This window comes from Mercurialis annua, linkage group LG8, assembly GCF_937616625.2.
Source record: "Mercurialis annua linkage group LG8, ddMerAnnu1.2, whole genome shotgun sequence".
In the NCBI taxonomy this organism is placed as follows: domain Eukaryota; kingdom Viridiplantae; phylum Streptophyta; class Magnoliopsida; order Malpighiales; family Euphorbiaceae; genus Mercurialis; species Mercurialis annua.
Genome location: NC_065577.1, coordinates 3,135,795 through 3,150,741, shown reverse-complemented (window position 1 = coordinate 3,150,741; position 14,947 = coordinate 3,135,795). Strand labels below are relative to the sequence as shown.

At 30.8% G+C, this 14,947-nt stretch overlaps 1 protein-coding gene across 2 annotated transcripts; it reads left to right on the top strand.

The window, feature by feature from the left end:
* The first annotated feature begins 2,866 nt into the window (after positions 1-2,866).
* LOC126660119 (uncharacterized) lies at positions 2,867-14,233 on the top strand. 2 transcript variants are annotated; one of them, XM_050353459.2, is made up of 4 exons: positions 2,867-3,295; positions 3,369-3,509; positions 3,585-3,777; positions 14,004-14,233. In XM_050353459.2, exons 1-4 carry the CDS (start codon positions 2,948-2,950, stop codon positions 14,015-14,017), a joined length of 696 nt encoding a protein of 231 aa, XP_050209416.1. In that variant the 5' UTR covers positions 2,867-2,947; the 3' UTR covers positions 14,018-14,233. The 2 variants fall into 2 exon arrangements, with proteins under 2 accessions (XP_050209416.1, XP_050209414.1); XM_050353457.2 differs by lacking the exon at positions 14,004-14,233 and adding an exon at positions 4,727-4,961.
* The last annotated feature ends 714 nt before the right edge of the window (positions 14,234-14,947 follow it).

Below are 14,947 nucleotides of genomic sequence, written 5' to 3'. Positions count from 1 at the left end.
AAGAGTTCTTATGATTAAGACCATCTTTACCTAAATAAATTTAATTAAATAAAATAAAATGGTCAAGCGTTGCTTTGACTTTTTAATTTTAATCAAATAATTAGTATTAAAATAATATATTATTTGAAGTAAAAAAATTAAACATTTCAATTTTATTTTATTACACAACGTTTATTTTAAAAGTTATATCATTTATTAAAATATAATAATATACCTTAATAAGAGTTTTATATTTCATTAAGAAAAATAATATCAATAAAAATATATTCTATTGAATTATAACAGCAAATTGTTAGGTCGTGGGTTCAAATCCTGTCACAAGCGCTCCTCTCCGATTATCAAAAATAAATAAATTAAAAATTAATAACAAAATAAATTTAAAACTATCGTTAATTTAAATTAATTATATACATTTAAAGAATTTTTATAATGAAAATAATTGGAGATAAACTTTGTAAATAAAATATTATTAGATCCACAAAAACATTAATTAATAATTTATTAATTTATTAAATATGAAAAGAAAATTGACTGTATTTTATTGGTGCAAAACACATTAATATTTATTTATTATAATTTAATTAATATTTATATAACGATGTTAATACTTTTGTAGTAGTTTTATATTAAAAATCATTTTACTCAATTATTTGATAGTTTAACCGGATATAAGATATATAGTTACCCATATAAAAATATATGTACTTGTAGTATATAATTTTTGTTATTCTTTATATATCTAAATTAATAGCTATATTTTATAGGATGATATTATTAAACTACCCAGGACAAATATTCTTATTTTTATTATTTAAATATCTATTTAAATTAAATTTTATTTTTCTTTTTAAAACTTTAACATCAGATGATAATAAAATAAACTGGCGAAAGAAAGAAAAACTTTCAAACAAAAAAGCAAATATCGGTTAAAAGAAAACTCAAACAAAATATTATATTAATTTTCTTATAAAATTTTAAATGATGAGGATAATGTTTATTTATTGACGCTTGAATATTTTTCTTTACTTTTTTATTCTAACTATGTATATTTTTTTCACTTCCATTTCTATTATAAGAAGAACCCATGTAATGATTTTTAAAATAAAAGGATTAATCTTAATAAAATACCAAACCTTTTCAGTTTGTGTCAGTTATATCCAAACCTTTTAAAATTGTCTATTTTAGCCATTTTTGCGATATTGTAAACCTTTTTTAGCCATTTGCAAATCGAACCGAAAAAATTGACAGCTCACATGCCACATCGTTGCCCAGTCAGCAAAATTCAATGAGTTAAGCTTAGTTGGCATAATTTAAAAACCTATTCAAACCAAAAGACCGAACCACTAACCTACCCGACCAAAATCAAATCAAACCCTATATTGCAGAAGCAAAACGCAGCGTTTCTGAACCCTAAAAACCTTTATTCGAAATAGAAAAACACATTCTCTAGAAAACCTTCGTCAAAACTGATTAACTCCACAATAATCTTCCCTGAAAAACCCTAATGTCTGTGTTCTCGTCTCAAAGCCTTAGTTCTTCTCGTTGATCAACCCTCGCTTCTTCGTTTAACAGCTCGAAGCTGTTTATGGAGAGACAAACGGCGGGAGGAACACTCAGTCATCGCATTTTCTATAGTGCGTGATGATTCAGAGATTGATGACATAGACATTGGTTATGGCTTAGGGTTTTCAGAGATGAAGATTTTTCTGAGATGAAGGTGGGATTTTTCCTATTTTGACGAAGGTGTTGCTGAACATATTAGGGTTTACAAACGGTGCGTTTTGCTTCTGAAATTTTAGGATAAAACACATCGTTTCAGTAGTAACATAGGGTTTGATTTGATTTTGGTCGGGTAGGTTAGTGGTTCGGTCTTTTGGTTTGAATAGGTTTTTAAATTATGCCAACTAAGCTTAACTCAGATGAATTTTGCTAACTGGACAACGATGTGGCATGTGAGCTGTCAATTTTTTTGAATCGAACCGCAAATGGCTAAAAAAGGTTTAACATATCGCAAAAATGGCTAAAATAGACAATTTTAAAAGGTTTGGATATAACTGACACAAACTGAAAAGGTTTGATATTTTATTAAGATTAACCCAAAATAAAAACATGCATAAAAACAAATAAAGATCATTATTTGCTAAAATAATTTTATTTTTTATATATATGTTTTTATCGTATACTCACGTCACTTTATTATATTTAGTGATACTTTGCATTTGTAGTTGAAAGTATCAAATTAGGAGCTTATTTTATCATTTTTAACCTAAACGTTTACATATGTGGAATTTTATTTATTGACATAGTATGTATGTTGAAATTTATTAAACACATCAAATTATAAATATATAAGAAATATCTTCATAAAATTTAAAATAAAAATATAATATATTTCATTATCTTAAATTTATTACCCTAATTTTTTGTCCATAATTAATAAAAGTGATCATATAGAAAATATTATTTGAAACTATTAGTTATTGTACTATAATAACATAACACGTGTATTTTAATAATTTAATAAAATATCATAATTTATCAAATTAAAAAAAATCAAAAACAATTAAATGTTGAAAAATAATATTTAAGGATTGAAGTATAACTTCTAAAACATATATGGAGCAAACATGTTACTTTGTCATCTTATTTGGCTTATTAGGCGAGAGTGCCAAGTCTTAACCCATAAGTTGCCATATACACGCACTGCAAAAATCTTAACCCATGAGTTACTGTGTCGTTTCATCGACTTGCTTTGCTTTTTGTTTAAGAAACGGCAAGCACTGTAAGTATTTAGCTGTTGTCGTTTAGACTTGTGCGTAGTTTCGATTTAGGATTCATGTATAGTATAAAGTATAATAGTATAATAAAAAAAAGGACACGCCTAAAACACGGCACAAACTCAAAATCAAAATCCCCAAATTGTATTTTCTAGGGTTTGTAAGAAATCATGGCTAACATCGTGTCGGAGTTGAACATTGATGCTGATCATGAAAGGCTGAAGCGAAAGGCTGATTTTGATGACGAGGAGAAGAAGGATTCTGAAAGCAGCGGAGAGGCAGATGCTTCTGATGATGATGCTTCTGATGATGATGCTAGCGAAGACGATACTGATTCTGAAGGCGGTGAAGATGCTGCTGCTTCTGAAGGCGGTGAAGCTGCTGCCGCTAAAGCTGCCGCTAAAGCTGCCGCTAAAGCTGCTGCTGCTAAATCTGCCGAAGCTTATTTTGCTGGTTTTGAAAACGAGGAAGAAAGAAATAAAATGCGGGAGTATTGCAGAATTCTGGAGGAGTCTGATGTAAGATTATAATGAATATGCTAATGTCATTGTGTTTAGCTTATGCTTACTTGCTTCTCTCTGTTTTATTTAGGGTTTTGATCTCGGAAAGGATCCCCCTACGAATCATATTGGTGGTAGAAACGAAATTGATGTGAAGAATTTCAATGATGCTCTTCTTACGGAATGCATTGACGCTCTCATTGTTGTAATTAAGCATCGCAACGAGGAGAAGGTCAGTATTAAGAGGACTTTTAATGCTATTTTTGTTCAAATTCATGTCACTGCATCATGGATTTTTGTCATGCAGGGTGAAAATTTGGAATTTGTGGAGGTGACTAAGGCAAATTTTACAGGATGCATTCATTATTGGGTAACCTTTATAGCTAGAAACAAGACTACAGAAAAGCTGGACACTTATCAATCACAGATGTTTTACAATGTGTCTACTGGCATGGTTCGAGTCGAATTGTTCAGGCTTAAACCAAGTGGAGATAGTACAGGTACTAATATTTTCTGTATGATCATTTGTTTTTATGAGAAAGCTCTTAATTATCACTTTGCCTATTCTTTTTCGAACTCAGCAGCATAAACAACTTCTTACCTAACTTATTCTAATGTTTGGCTGTTAAAGGTTCGATAATTGTTCAGCCATCTTTTTTTCTGTTTTAGGTGGAAACTAGACTGTTCGATGTCATCATTTCTAAGTTTGTAGTCCATGTATTTGATCCTGCTGCTGCTTGGTGCAAGCTCTTTTACAAAAATTGCATGTCTTTTAATGAATGCATTGGACAGTGCTAAAATTAATTCATGTCTTGTGATTATACCCACGCTACTCTGCTTTTTGATTTCGCAACCTGATTATGCTAACGCATGAAACTGTCATCTTTATTAAAGAATGTCAATTATATTTCTGTGTGAAAATCAACAAGTCCTACAGTACCAAATAAAGTATTTGTTTTTCTGGATTTAATTTGATTACTCCATGCCTGTGCTTTATGGTAAATCTAATGTTGTTGATAGTTTCATACTTGATTCCCCGGCATCCGTAACTCTACGTTCAGCTCTCGACTTTGTGGTGCCTTAGTGCAAGTAATCCGCCACCTGACTTCTTCTCGTAGCGTTAGATATGAATAATCAATTGGATTTATCCGTTGCTCGTAACCTTTGGGGATAGACGACTATGCAAATCATAGTTAGTTTAGTTTTTTGAGAGTCTTAAGCTATTTTCTGTTTTCATATTTAAGCTCTATCATTATATTTTTCTATTATCCCTTTCTCCTCTTCCAACAGAATTAGGAAAATAGCTTGTCTACGGTTATCTGTTCTTTGCTAGCGTTACATTACTTTAATAATATTCAATTTTAGATACGCTAAATTAAATCTAAATAACATAGAGACTTTGTTTGCTATCTGTTGACAGTATAATTTGCGTTTTTGATTTCTTGGCAGCTATCCAAGCTTAATCGTATTCATCAAGATGACAGAAGATGTTTGTGAATTGTGGACATGTCAGCCAGATTTCTATTTATATATACGTTTGCTGATGGCCATATCCATGATCTGTGATGTGTGTTAGTATTAGGATGGCATAACATAGTTCTACTTTTTGCAAGACTTTCTGGATGTTATTAACTTTATCCAATTTGAACTTATTATCTATATGTAATATTTATGTTTTAGATGATGATTATTTCTCGGTTCTGATCTTTGATACTTGGATTGTTATAACCTGATTATGCTAATGTATGAAACTTTTATAGTTGCTGAAGAATGTACAGTTTATATATTTGACTAGTATTTCTGTCTAGATATTCAATATATCTTCCATGTTTCACTTCTCTTATTTCTGGTTTAGTGTTTCTACAATTTTCTTGCTGAACTCACCAGATAAAAAAAAAATTAATTTGATTTCTGGGTGCCTGTAAACGATCAGCAGGAAAAGGACTATGAGGAGTATTTAAAAATTGTGAAGGACTCTGAAATAAGCAATAATTTTGCCATATCTCTTATTATTCGAATATATTGTATGAATGCGTAATTCGTTGTTTAGGTTTAAATTGATCGAGTTTTATGGTAAAGTCAGTCAAATTGGGGGTATTAAACTTCTTGTGTTATTGAGCTATTCACAAATTACAAAAAAATATTAAGTTAACTTTCATTATAAAAAAGTCATTCGGTTATGGTTTTATTACAAAAGAAGTCATTGTCTTCAAGAAATGTTTAAAATACGGTGTTTTTGCTAATTTGACATGGCAAAATTATAAAATGAGGTGTAACGTGATATTTTTTTAAAATGTATAGTTTGATATCTTTTTTTATAATTCACGATAAACTCAGTGACCTTTTCTTACAACAATGGTCTTCCATTGTAATAAAATCATAGTTTGGTATTTTTTTTTAATAAAAATTAACTCAATACTCTTTTTATAATTTATGAATAACTGAGTAACTTATCGAGTTTAATATCCTCAAAATGAAAGTCTAGAATTTAGTGTAATCTGAAGAGAAAAATTGACAAATACCCTAGATGTGTGAAAATATTGTAAATTTTACTAGAGAAAAAATCAAAGTTGAATAATGCAGTTACTAAATTTCAAATTGCACAAATATCAATTTTAATATAGGAAATACGGTTTGCATGAATTAGGAAATCAACTGTTATGATTTTTAATATCTCCTACAAATGGGCAAACTAACATATTGAGAATATATTTTCAAGAATCTTCAAGATCCATAAAGATAAATAATATTGCATTTAACAAACTTTCCATATATTATGAAATTTTAATGATTCTTTAAAAACGTACCACCATTCTACAAATAGCAAATCAGAAACTCATTAAGAAATCAAAAAAATTCAGCAAAGAAGACAATTAAGAAATTATCAAATCAAAAAGGTTAGTGTTCTTAAAATCATATTTGATTATGTAATTAACTGAATTGGAAGCTTTTTCTGGAAATGATGTGTTTTAATTGGTGAATTAAATGTGAATCAATGATTTGAAAGACACAATGATTTTATGTAGATATGATTCGGAATTAAATAAAAAACTATGAACATCTGAAATTATGTGATGAAATTTGGATTCGGAAGCTTGTATGATGAACATAAAAAAGGCATTGTTAAAGCAATTTCGTGCATAATTTATTTAAAAAATAATGCAATCTATATCATATTAGTAAACTGTCGTTGTAAGTTTGTAATACTCACTAAGAGAAAATATGAAATTTGTATGTATAATAGCAACAATTAACTAATAGTTAACTGAAGGTTAACCTGTATTAAAATTAACAAATTTTATATATTATCAATGCAGGAATGACCACCATTGAAGGTTGTTATTTACTATGACGGATTTTGGGATGAAGATCTTAACTACTCAAATTTTAAGATCAAGAGAATTTTAATTAAAGACGATGTGGATTTCTAAAAATCAAAAAATCTCAAACTTACATATATAGAAAAGATTTCCAAGAATCTTCAAGAATCATTAATTACAATAACAATTTATTTAAATGTAATTCTCATATATAACGGCAAATACATAATTATTCAAATACATGATTCTTCAAAAATAATACCAATTTATTTAAAGCAGCTGTAATTATTTCTTAAAAAAAAAACGATTTGAATTTTTTTAAATAATAAACTTTTACTAATAGTTAACTAATGGTTAACTAATATGAAAATTAATAAATTTTTTTATAAATGCAGGAAGATCTTTATGTGGATATTGGGGTTACTTTCAGTTAACTAATAGTATACTACTACTAATTAAAAATATCAATTTGTTTTTAATAACTTAATATTTGGTTGAAAAATAAAGTTAACATGAAGTTAACATGCAGTTAACTAGTATTTTATTATTTTGTAATCCATTCTCATGTTATCTATAAATTTACTACTTCAAAAGTTTCTTTATGAGGACATTGGATTTACTTTTAGTTGACTATTAGTATACTACTACTCATTAAAAAACATAAATTTGTTTTTAATAACTTAACATTCGGTTGAAAAATAAAATTAACATGAAGTTAACATGCAGTTAACTGGTAGGACATTATTAGTTAATTTAAATTTATTGATAGTACATATATAGTGCATATAATTTACACACAACACATTAAACCTAAAAAGTTCACCAACTGGTAACCAAAATATAATATATGTTTGACAATAATAAATGTTTTCATAACAAAATAAAAGAAAAAAAAGACTAGCCTAAAATCAGTGACACAATTACAACCGTTTTCATTTAATAAAACAAAATTAAACCTAAATCTTCCAATCTGTCAATACATCTAATCCTTCTGCCCCCCTTCAGTTTTGGTTTCGGTTCCACCTCCTCATCGCTGTCAATGTTGCTAGTATGCTAGTATGCTTCATTTTTCTGTAAAAAAAATATTGGTTAACTGTCAGTTTATACATAGTTAATCATTGGTTAACTGCATATAATTAGATCTCTTGCCAACATTCACCTGATAAAGATTACGACGCACAATATTTAATTATAGTAGGTATACATAGTAAAATTCAATAATTAATTACAATTAGAAACCTTAAACCCTCCAGTTTGAGAATAATCATTCTCAATGATTTGAACTGCAGATGAATAAACATAAGTCTTAAAAGCCTCCCTGCATTTAACTGTATCATTTTTATAATCAAAACCCATTAGTCATTACCTAATTAAATTGAGCACATGTCAGTCTGAATAAATTAAAAATAGAACTGACCAGAAGGTGATAATGATGATGAAGAGAGTCTAGAAGGTGAATTAGAGAGAGATTGAGAGAGAAAAGAAAAACCCAACTTTAGATTGAGTCTAAAACCTAAACCCATCATTTAGTTTGTTTTATTATAGTTTTTAAGCAGAAAAAAGGAAGAAGAAATGGAAAAGAAGAACCCATGACAATGTTGCTGGAGTTTGATAATAAGTAAAAAAAAAGTGAATGGAATTGGTGTATTTAATTGAAAGTGAAAAGATTTGGTAAGTGGGATGTGGAGTTATTTTCGGCGAGATTCTCTGAATAATCTATTTGAAATGGCAACATGTAAAATGAACAAGGGAGATGGAGGTTACCATTTCAGTTAATGGCTTTTTTTTCTAATTTGAAAAGTATATTATTGCTAATCAAAATCATATAATTCGAAAAATATAAATGGTAACCGTAAAAGTCCAAACTGATATTTGGAATCGTAATTTTTTCATTAAAAATGCCTAAATCCGTATGTAGGCTAATTATCTCTAATCTGAATCATATGAGTTTTGCGGTTATTAGATTTTTTTTTTATGTTGATAAGTGTTGGTTTGATTTTTTTGAGTTATGGAAAATTCGTATGCAGCATAAAGAGAAGAGCTGCAATTTTTGAATTCTTTATATTGTATTTGGTTGGAAGAAATTCATTAAACTTCAAACAAGAGCAAGCTTATTTGATAGAACTTTTATCAAAATAATAAATTTTAAAGTAATTTAAACAATGTTATTAGTGGAACTGTTATTGTACGTACATGATTCAATGCATCATTTAAATTCTTTAATTCTCAATTAATCTATTTTCATAAAAGAATATCCTCATTATCCACATTTTAAAATTCGTGCTGGTATGATGATTTCATTCTTTATGTTGGAATACAACTTGAAATACTCCAATGGCAATAAGATAGGAGTTAAATTGGGAATCTATACAAAATCATCGTGAAAGTTAGATTTTGGTGGATTAAAAATAGAGTAATTGAACATTTGGACTTCCTACCTAGATAAAGAATGAATTAGAGTTATGATTTAAACATTTAATTGAATAAACATAATTAACGTACGAATTATTTATAAAATAATTATAAATAATATTAAAATGAGATTATAAAAAAAGTATTAATAGATTTTAATAAGTTTATAAATTAAGGAATACAAAATAATTATAAATAATATATGTTCTTTGCTAACGTTTCATTACTTTAATAAAATATTTTTTTGGTAAAGCACCAAAAAAAGAAGCACCCAGCTGCTATAGACCAAGAAAACAATTCTTTCAAAATAGAGAAATAACAGGCTAAAATCTGAGGCAACACCCTGCTTTTAAACAAACACCAACAGGCTAGACATAACTATTAACAGCAAAATCAATCTTACAAACTATGGACTATATCTCTTGAATATTTTTGTTGAAAATTAGATCACTCTTGGCCTGCCATATATGATGAACAATAGCAGCAAACATAATTCTTTTACACACAATAACTTTGGACCTGCCAGCAGCTCTTCTGATGAAAAAAACAATTTCTCTACGCCAAGAAAGGGGCCTTCTATTGATCATCATCAACCTCAAAGTTTATCCATAGCAGGGAACTCTATCCATAACAGGATTCAACATTTTCCACATGCTACCAACAGTAAAGACTCCAGATCTATTGCCCTTTCACTTTTCTAAATCTTCAACATTGTTTTTGATCTTGAAATTGTCCACAACAAAGAACCAATCTCTTCTGGTAGCTTCATCCAGAGGATCTGGTAACCTCCACTCATTCCCATACCACACATCACTCACCTTATATCTCTTAGGAACATCAGAGAGCTTTATATCAACTTCAGGGAACCTCTCGGCAAGAGAAACACCATTTGGCCAAAGATCATGCCAAAAGAAAAATCTATTTCCATTTCCAATATTATACTCATAAGAAGGGGCTATCAAAAACCTTATTTTAAGCAAGTTCCTCCAGCTCCAGGAATAGTCTAAGGATTTAGCAATTTCATAAAAACTAGATAACTTGAGCTTGTTATATATCACCCAAGTGGCTCAGAGAGTAGCTTTCATAGAAATTAAATTCCAAACATGTTTAGAAATAGCAGACACATTTCAATTAAACACTTGCTTGATTCCAAGACCCCCATTAGACTTTCTAGAGCAAACTTCATTCCAGTTAACCAAACTCTCCTTCTTGTCTGAATCAGAGCCATGCCACAGAAAATTTATACAGCAGACTTCAACATTTTTAATGACATTTTTAGGGAGAAGGAAAGTTGTGCACCAATACACATGCATACTAAGCAAAACAAACTTGACTAGCTGAAGCCTCCCAGCATAAGAAAGACACTTAAAGGCCCAAGAATTGATTCTTTTGGTAATTCTATCTATCAGCCCAGAACAATGAATTTTAGAGAGTTTAGTAGAAATTAAAGGGAGCCCTGAATATTTAACAGGCAGACACCCCTCTTTGAACCCCAACAAACTGATAATGTCCCTCCTACTATTAACCTCAAACCCATCAAAATAGACACAACTTTTATGAAGATTAGGCACAACCCCAACAAACTGATAATAATCATGATGAAGTTTTTAGGAAACCTAAGGCCAATTAAGATCTCCTCTAAAAATCCCATTATAAAGTGTCATAAGCTTTTTGCAAGTCAATTTTCAAAGCACATGAATTCCCCTTATTCCTATGGTAATTATTGACAAGCTCATGAGCAAGAAGAATATTGTCAGAAATGCTCCTACCAGGGACAAAACCAGACTGACTAAGGCTAACAATTTTATCAAGAATCATACTAGTCCTCTTACAAATGACTTTAGAGATTACCTTGTACAACACATTGCAACAAGATATATGCCTATAATCACTAAAGGACAAAGGAGAATAAATTTTAGGGATAAGGGAAATGACAATAGAGTTAAGTTGACAAAGCATTTTACCGGATTTGTGAAAGTCTTTAACTGATTGAATGATGTCATCCCCAATAATACTCCATCTCTTATTGAAGAAAACACTTCCATAACCATCAGGCTCATGGGCCTTATCATCATTAATACAAAACATGGCTGCTTTGATCTCTTCATCACAAAAATGAGCTCTTATAATATTTTTATCTTCATCATTCAACACATTCCCAACATTGAAGACATTAGGGTCCACACTCTTCCTATCCTGAATAGAAGAGTTCAAGAACCTCTTATAGAGACTAAGGATGACTTCTTTAATACTCTCAGGGTCACTCTTCATATCCCCATCAGCATTCTTAATCATCACAATTCTCTTCCTGGTCTGCCTCTACTTAATATTTCTATGGAAAGACTTGGAGTTATGATCTCCTAACTTTATCCAAATCATTCTTGAGTTTTGTCTAAGGATATTTTCTTCCCAGCTAAGCAGCTTATGGAAATACTTAGAAATGGCTCGTGCCTCATCTTGAAGATAAGGATTAAAGGGGTCATTCTGAATGTCAACTTGCAGCTTCCCCAACATACTTCTGGCTTTGTCCACTCTCACTAAGATATCACTAAATTCTCTTTTATTAAGCAGACTAACCTCTTTCTTAAGGGCCTTAAGCTTTTGATAAATCTGATAGATAATGAAACCATTGATATTTTGATCCCAAACTTTTTTAACAGAATCAAGGAAAGTATGGTGCTCACTCCACACATTAAAAAACTTAAAACCATGTCTCCTTCTACAGACTCTACTGTCAAGATGAACAAGTAAATGACTGTGGTCATAGATCCATGCTGACATAGCTGAATAGAAAGCTTCTGGCCACTTGTCATAAAAGTGATTGTTGATGAAACATCAATCAAGTCTTCTCCAGATTCTGTCCTCCCCACTCTGGTTATTAGTCCAAGTAAAAGAATTACCAACTCTTTTTAACTCTAACAAATTAGAGTCATTGACCCAAGAAATAAACTCATCAGCAGCTTGTCTGTCAATATCAATCCCTCCAATTCTATTAATATTTGACATAACAGCATTGAAATCTCCAAGCACCACCCAACTCTCATTGATGTTAATACTAAGACTAAGAAGCTTATTCTAGAGCTCAATTATATCAGTGGAGACATAGGACCCATAAACAATAGTGCACTTAAAAGAGAAATCATCATTCACACTATTTAAATGAATGAATGGGCTATACTTCTCCAGGACTTCTACTTCAATGTCATTACTATCATAAATGAGCCAAATCCTGCCCATACTAGAGCAGTTATAATTATTGACAACCCTCCAATTAGGTAATCTTCTACTGATATTCTTCCAAATACTATCAAACTTAGAGGCATTCACTCTAGTCTCAATAATCCAAGCACCTTCAACTTATTCTTGCCAATCAAAGAAATAATCTCTGATTTTTTATTGGGATTATTAATCCCTCTAACATTCCAAGAACAGATCATCTATCAATGTCTAACATTCTAGAGTTAAGCCTAGGAGTGGTAACACTTTTTCCAGGAGCATCCCCCCACATCTTACTGGTACTACTCACTTTCATATTAAGATTATGGTTATTACTAGAATTAGGAACATTACTCCTCAAAACTGAGAAGGAGTTAGAGGTAATAGTATTGACCATACCAGGTTGGCCTTCATTCTCTACTTCCTTACTACTGACTCCAGGATCATTCACAATCTCAGAAACAATAACATCATTCTTTAAAACCTCTACTGATTCCTCATGATTCATATATATTTTTATGACCTCAGAGTTGTCCGTCACTTCTTTTTCTGCCAGATCTTTTTTTGTGGCATGCATAACTCTACAAGTACTTTTAGAGTGACACATTCTACAACATTTTCCACAAATCAAAGGTCTCCTTTCATAAACTATTCTTTAAGTAAAAATGTTCCCATTTTCATCCTGCATCTCCACAACATCTGGGAAAGAGCCAGTTGGATCCATCTCGACTGACACTCTAGCATACCCCAATATGGTCTTACTAATTGTGCACTGGTCACAGTATAAGGGAGTACCACATAAACTTACAATCTTGCTCAAAATATATGGAGTCCAGAACTCCCATGGCATGTTAGGCAGTTGCACCCATATAGAAACATATCTGATCTCATTAGGATCCATTTTTATCCTAGGGTGCCATTTTTTAAGCAGCAATGGCTTCTGATCAAAGGTGAAAGGACCAGACCCTAAGACATTAGTACACTCTTCTTCCGAACCAAATTGGAACATGAACATGGATGCATTTATGCGAGAAACATTAAGCAGACCTAGCTTATTCCATCTGTTCCTAACAAATGAATTAATTCTCTCAAATTTAAGGAACATACCATAAGCACAACCAACAATCACATACTTCCATTTTTCTTCCTCCTTAAAGATCTCCTTGGAGTTAATTGTCACTATTCTGTTTCCGTCCTTAACCGCGGGAGGAATAAATTTAAGCTCGCTTGAATCACATCGGGCTCTGTTATCAAACAGAACTCCATTTTTTTTTGCTCATGAGCCACTGGATCTAAAACTTCTTCTTTAATTGTTGGAACTTCCTCAAATATTTCATCATCAATCAGATTAACTTGGGGCACTTTCAAAACTGGGACATAAATTTCTCCATTTTCAGGAACAACTAGCTTAGAATCACATTGAAATTCTAGAGAGGGATTAGGGCATGTAACAACAGGAGCATCAGTAATGGGGGAGCAAGAATCATCATTATGTTATGAACAAGAGGAGTCGTCTTCACCGGAGCAGCAGTCGGAATTTTAGATCTCTTTCTCGCCATCACGGTAATAACTTGGACGCTGAGAGAGATAACTGGTTTTTTAATATATATTTTTTAAAACTTGATTACTTTAATAATATTCAATTTCAAAAAATAATATCCGTTCTTTGCTAGCGTTGCATTACTTTAATAATATTCAATTTTAGATACTCTAAATTAAATCTAAATAACATAGAAACTATATTCATAATATAATTTGCGTTTTTGATTTCTTGGCAGCTATCCAAGCTTAATCGTATTCATCAAGATGACAGAAATTCTTTATGAATTGTGGACATGTCAGGCATATTCCTATTTATATATACTTTTGCTGATGGCCATATCCATGATCTGTGATGTGTATTAGTATTAGGATGGCATAACATAGTTCTACTTTTTGCAAGACTTTCTGGATGTTATTAATTTTATCCAATTTGAACTTATTATCTATATGTAATATTTATGTTTTAGATGATGATTATTTCTCGGCTCTAATCTTCGATACTTGGATTGTTCTAACCTGATTATGCTAATGTATGAAACTTTTATCGTTACTGAAGAATGTACATTTTATATATTTGACTAGTTTTTCTGTCTAAATAATCAATATATCTTCCATTCAGTATTCTTGATATTCTTTGCCGACGAATTGGAGTCGTGATCAGCTATTACAGTTTTGGAATTCAAATGACGTTGAGAGGAAACATTATTGCGTTTTAGTTAAAAAGGTATGGAGGTAATTTGGAGAAGCGGTACCTAGTAAACACGAGTAGTATATAATAAAAGTTTAAATGCACCAAAAAATCATGAACTTTCACGTGTTTTTGGTATTTGATATGAACTTTTAATTTTAACTTAAAAATACACCAACTATCCAATTTTTCCAATAATAACACCGGTGAGTTTTCCGGCATTAATCTAGTTATGTGGCACCGGATAGTGCAATATTGTCCAACCCATGGAAGAGCTCATCCTTGTCATTAAAACGGTGCCATTTTTAACTTAAATTTGTTTCTTTATTAAACACACCTCAAAAATATAAGGACTATTTCTGCATTTTTTACATTCATCTTCTAATCAAATTTTCTAACCCTTTCATCTTCTACCCGAAAAGAAAATAAATTCTACCCACGCCCATTCCTCTTCAGTCTTCCCCGTGGCCACTTATCCTCCCAATCTCAATG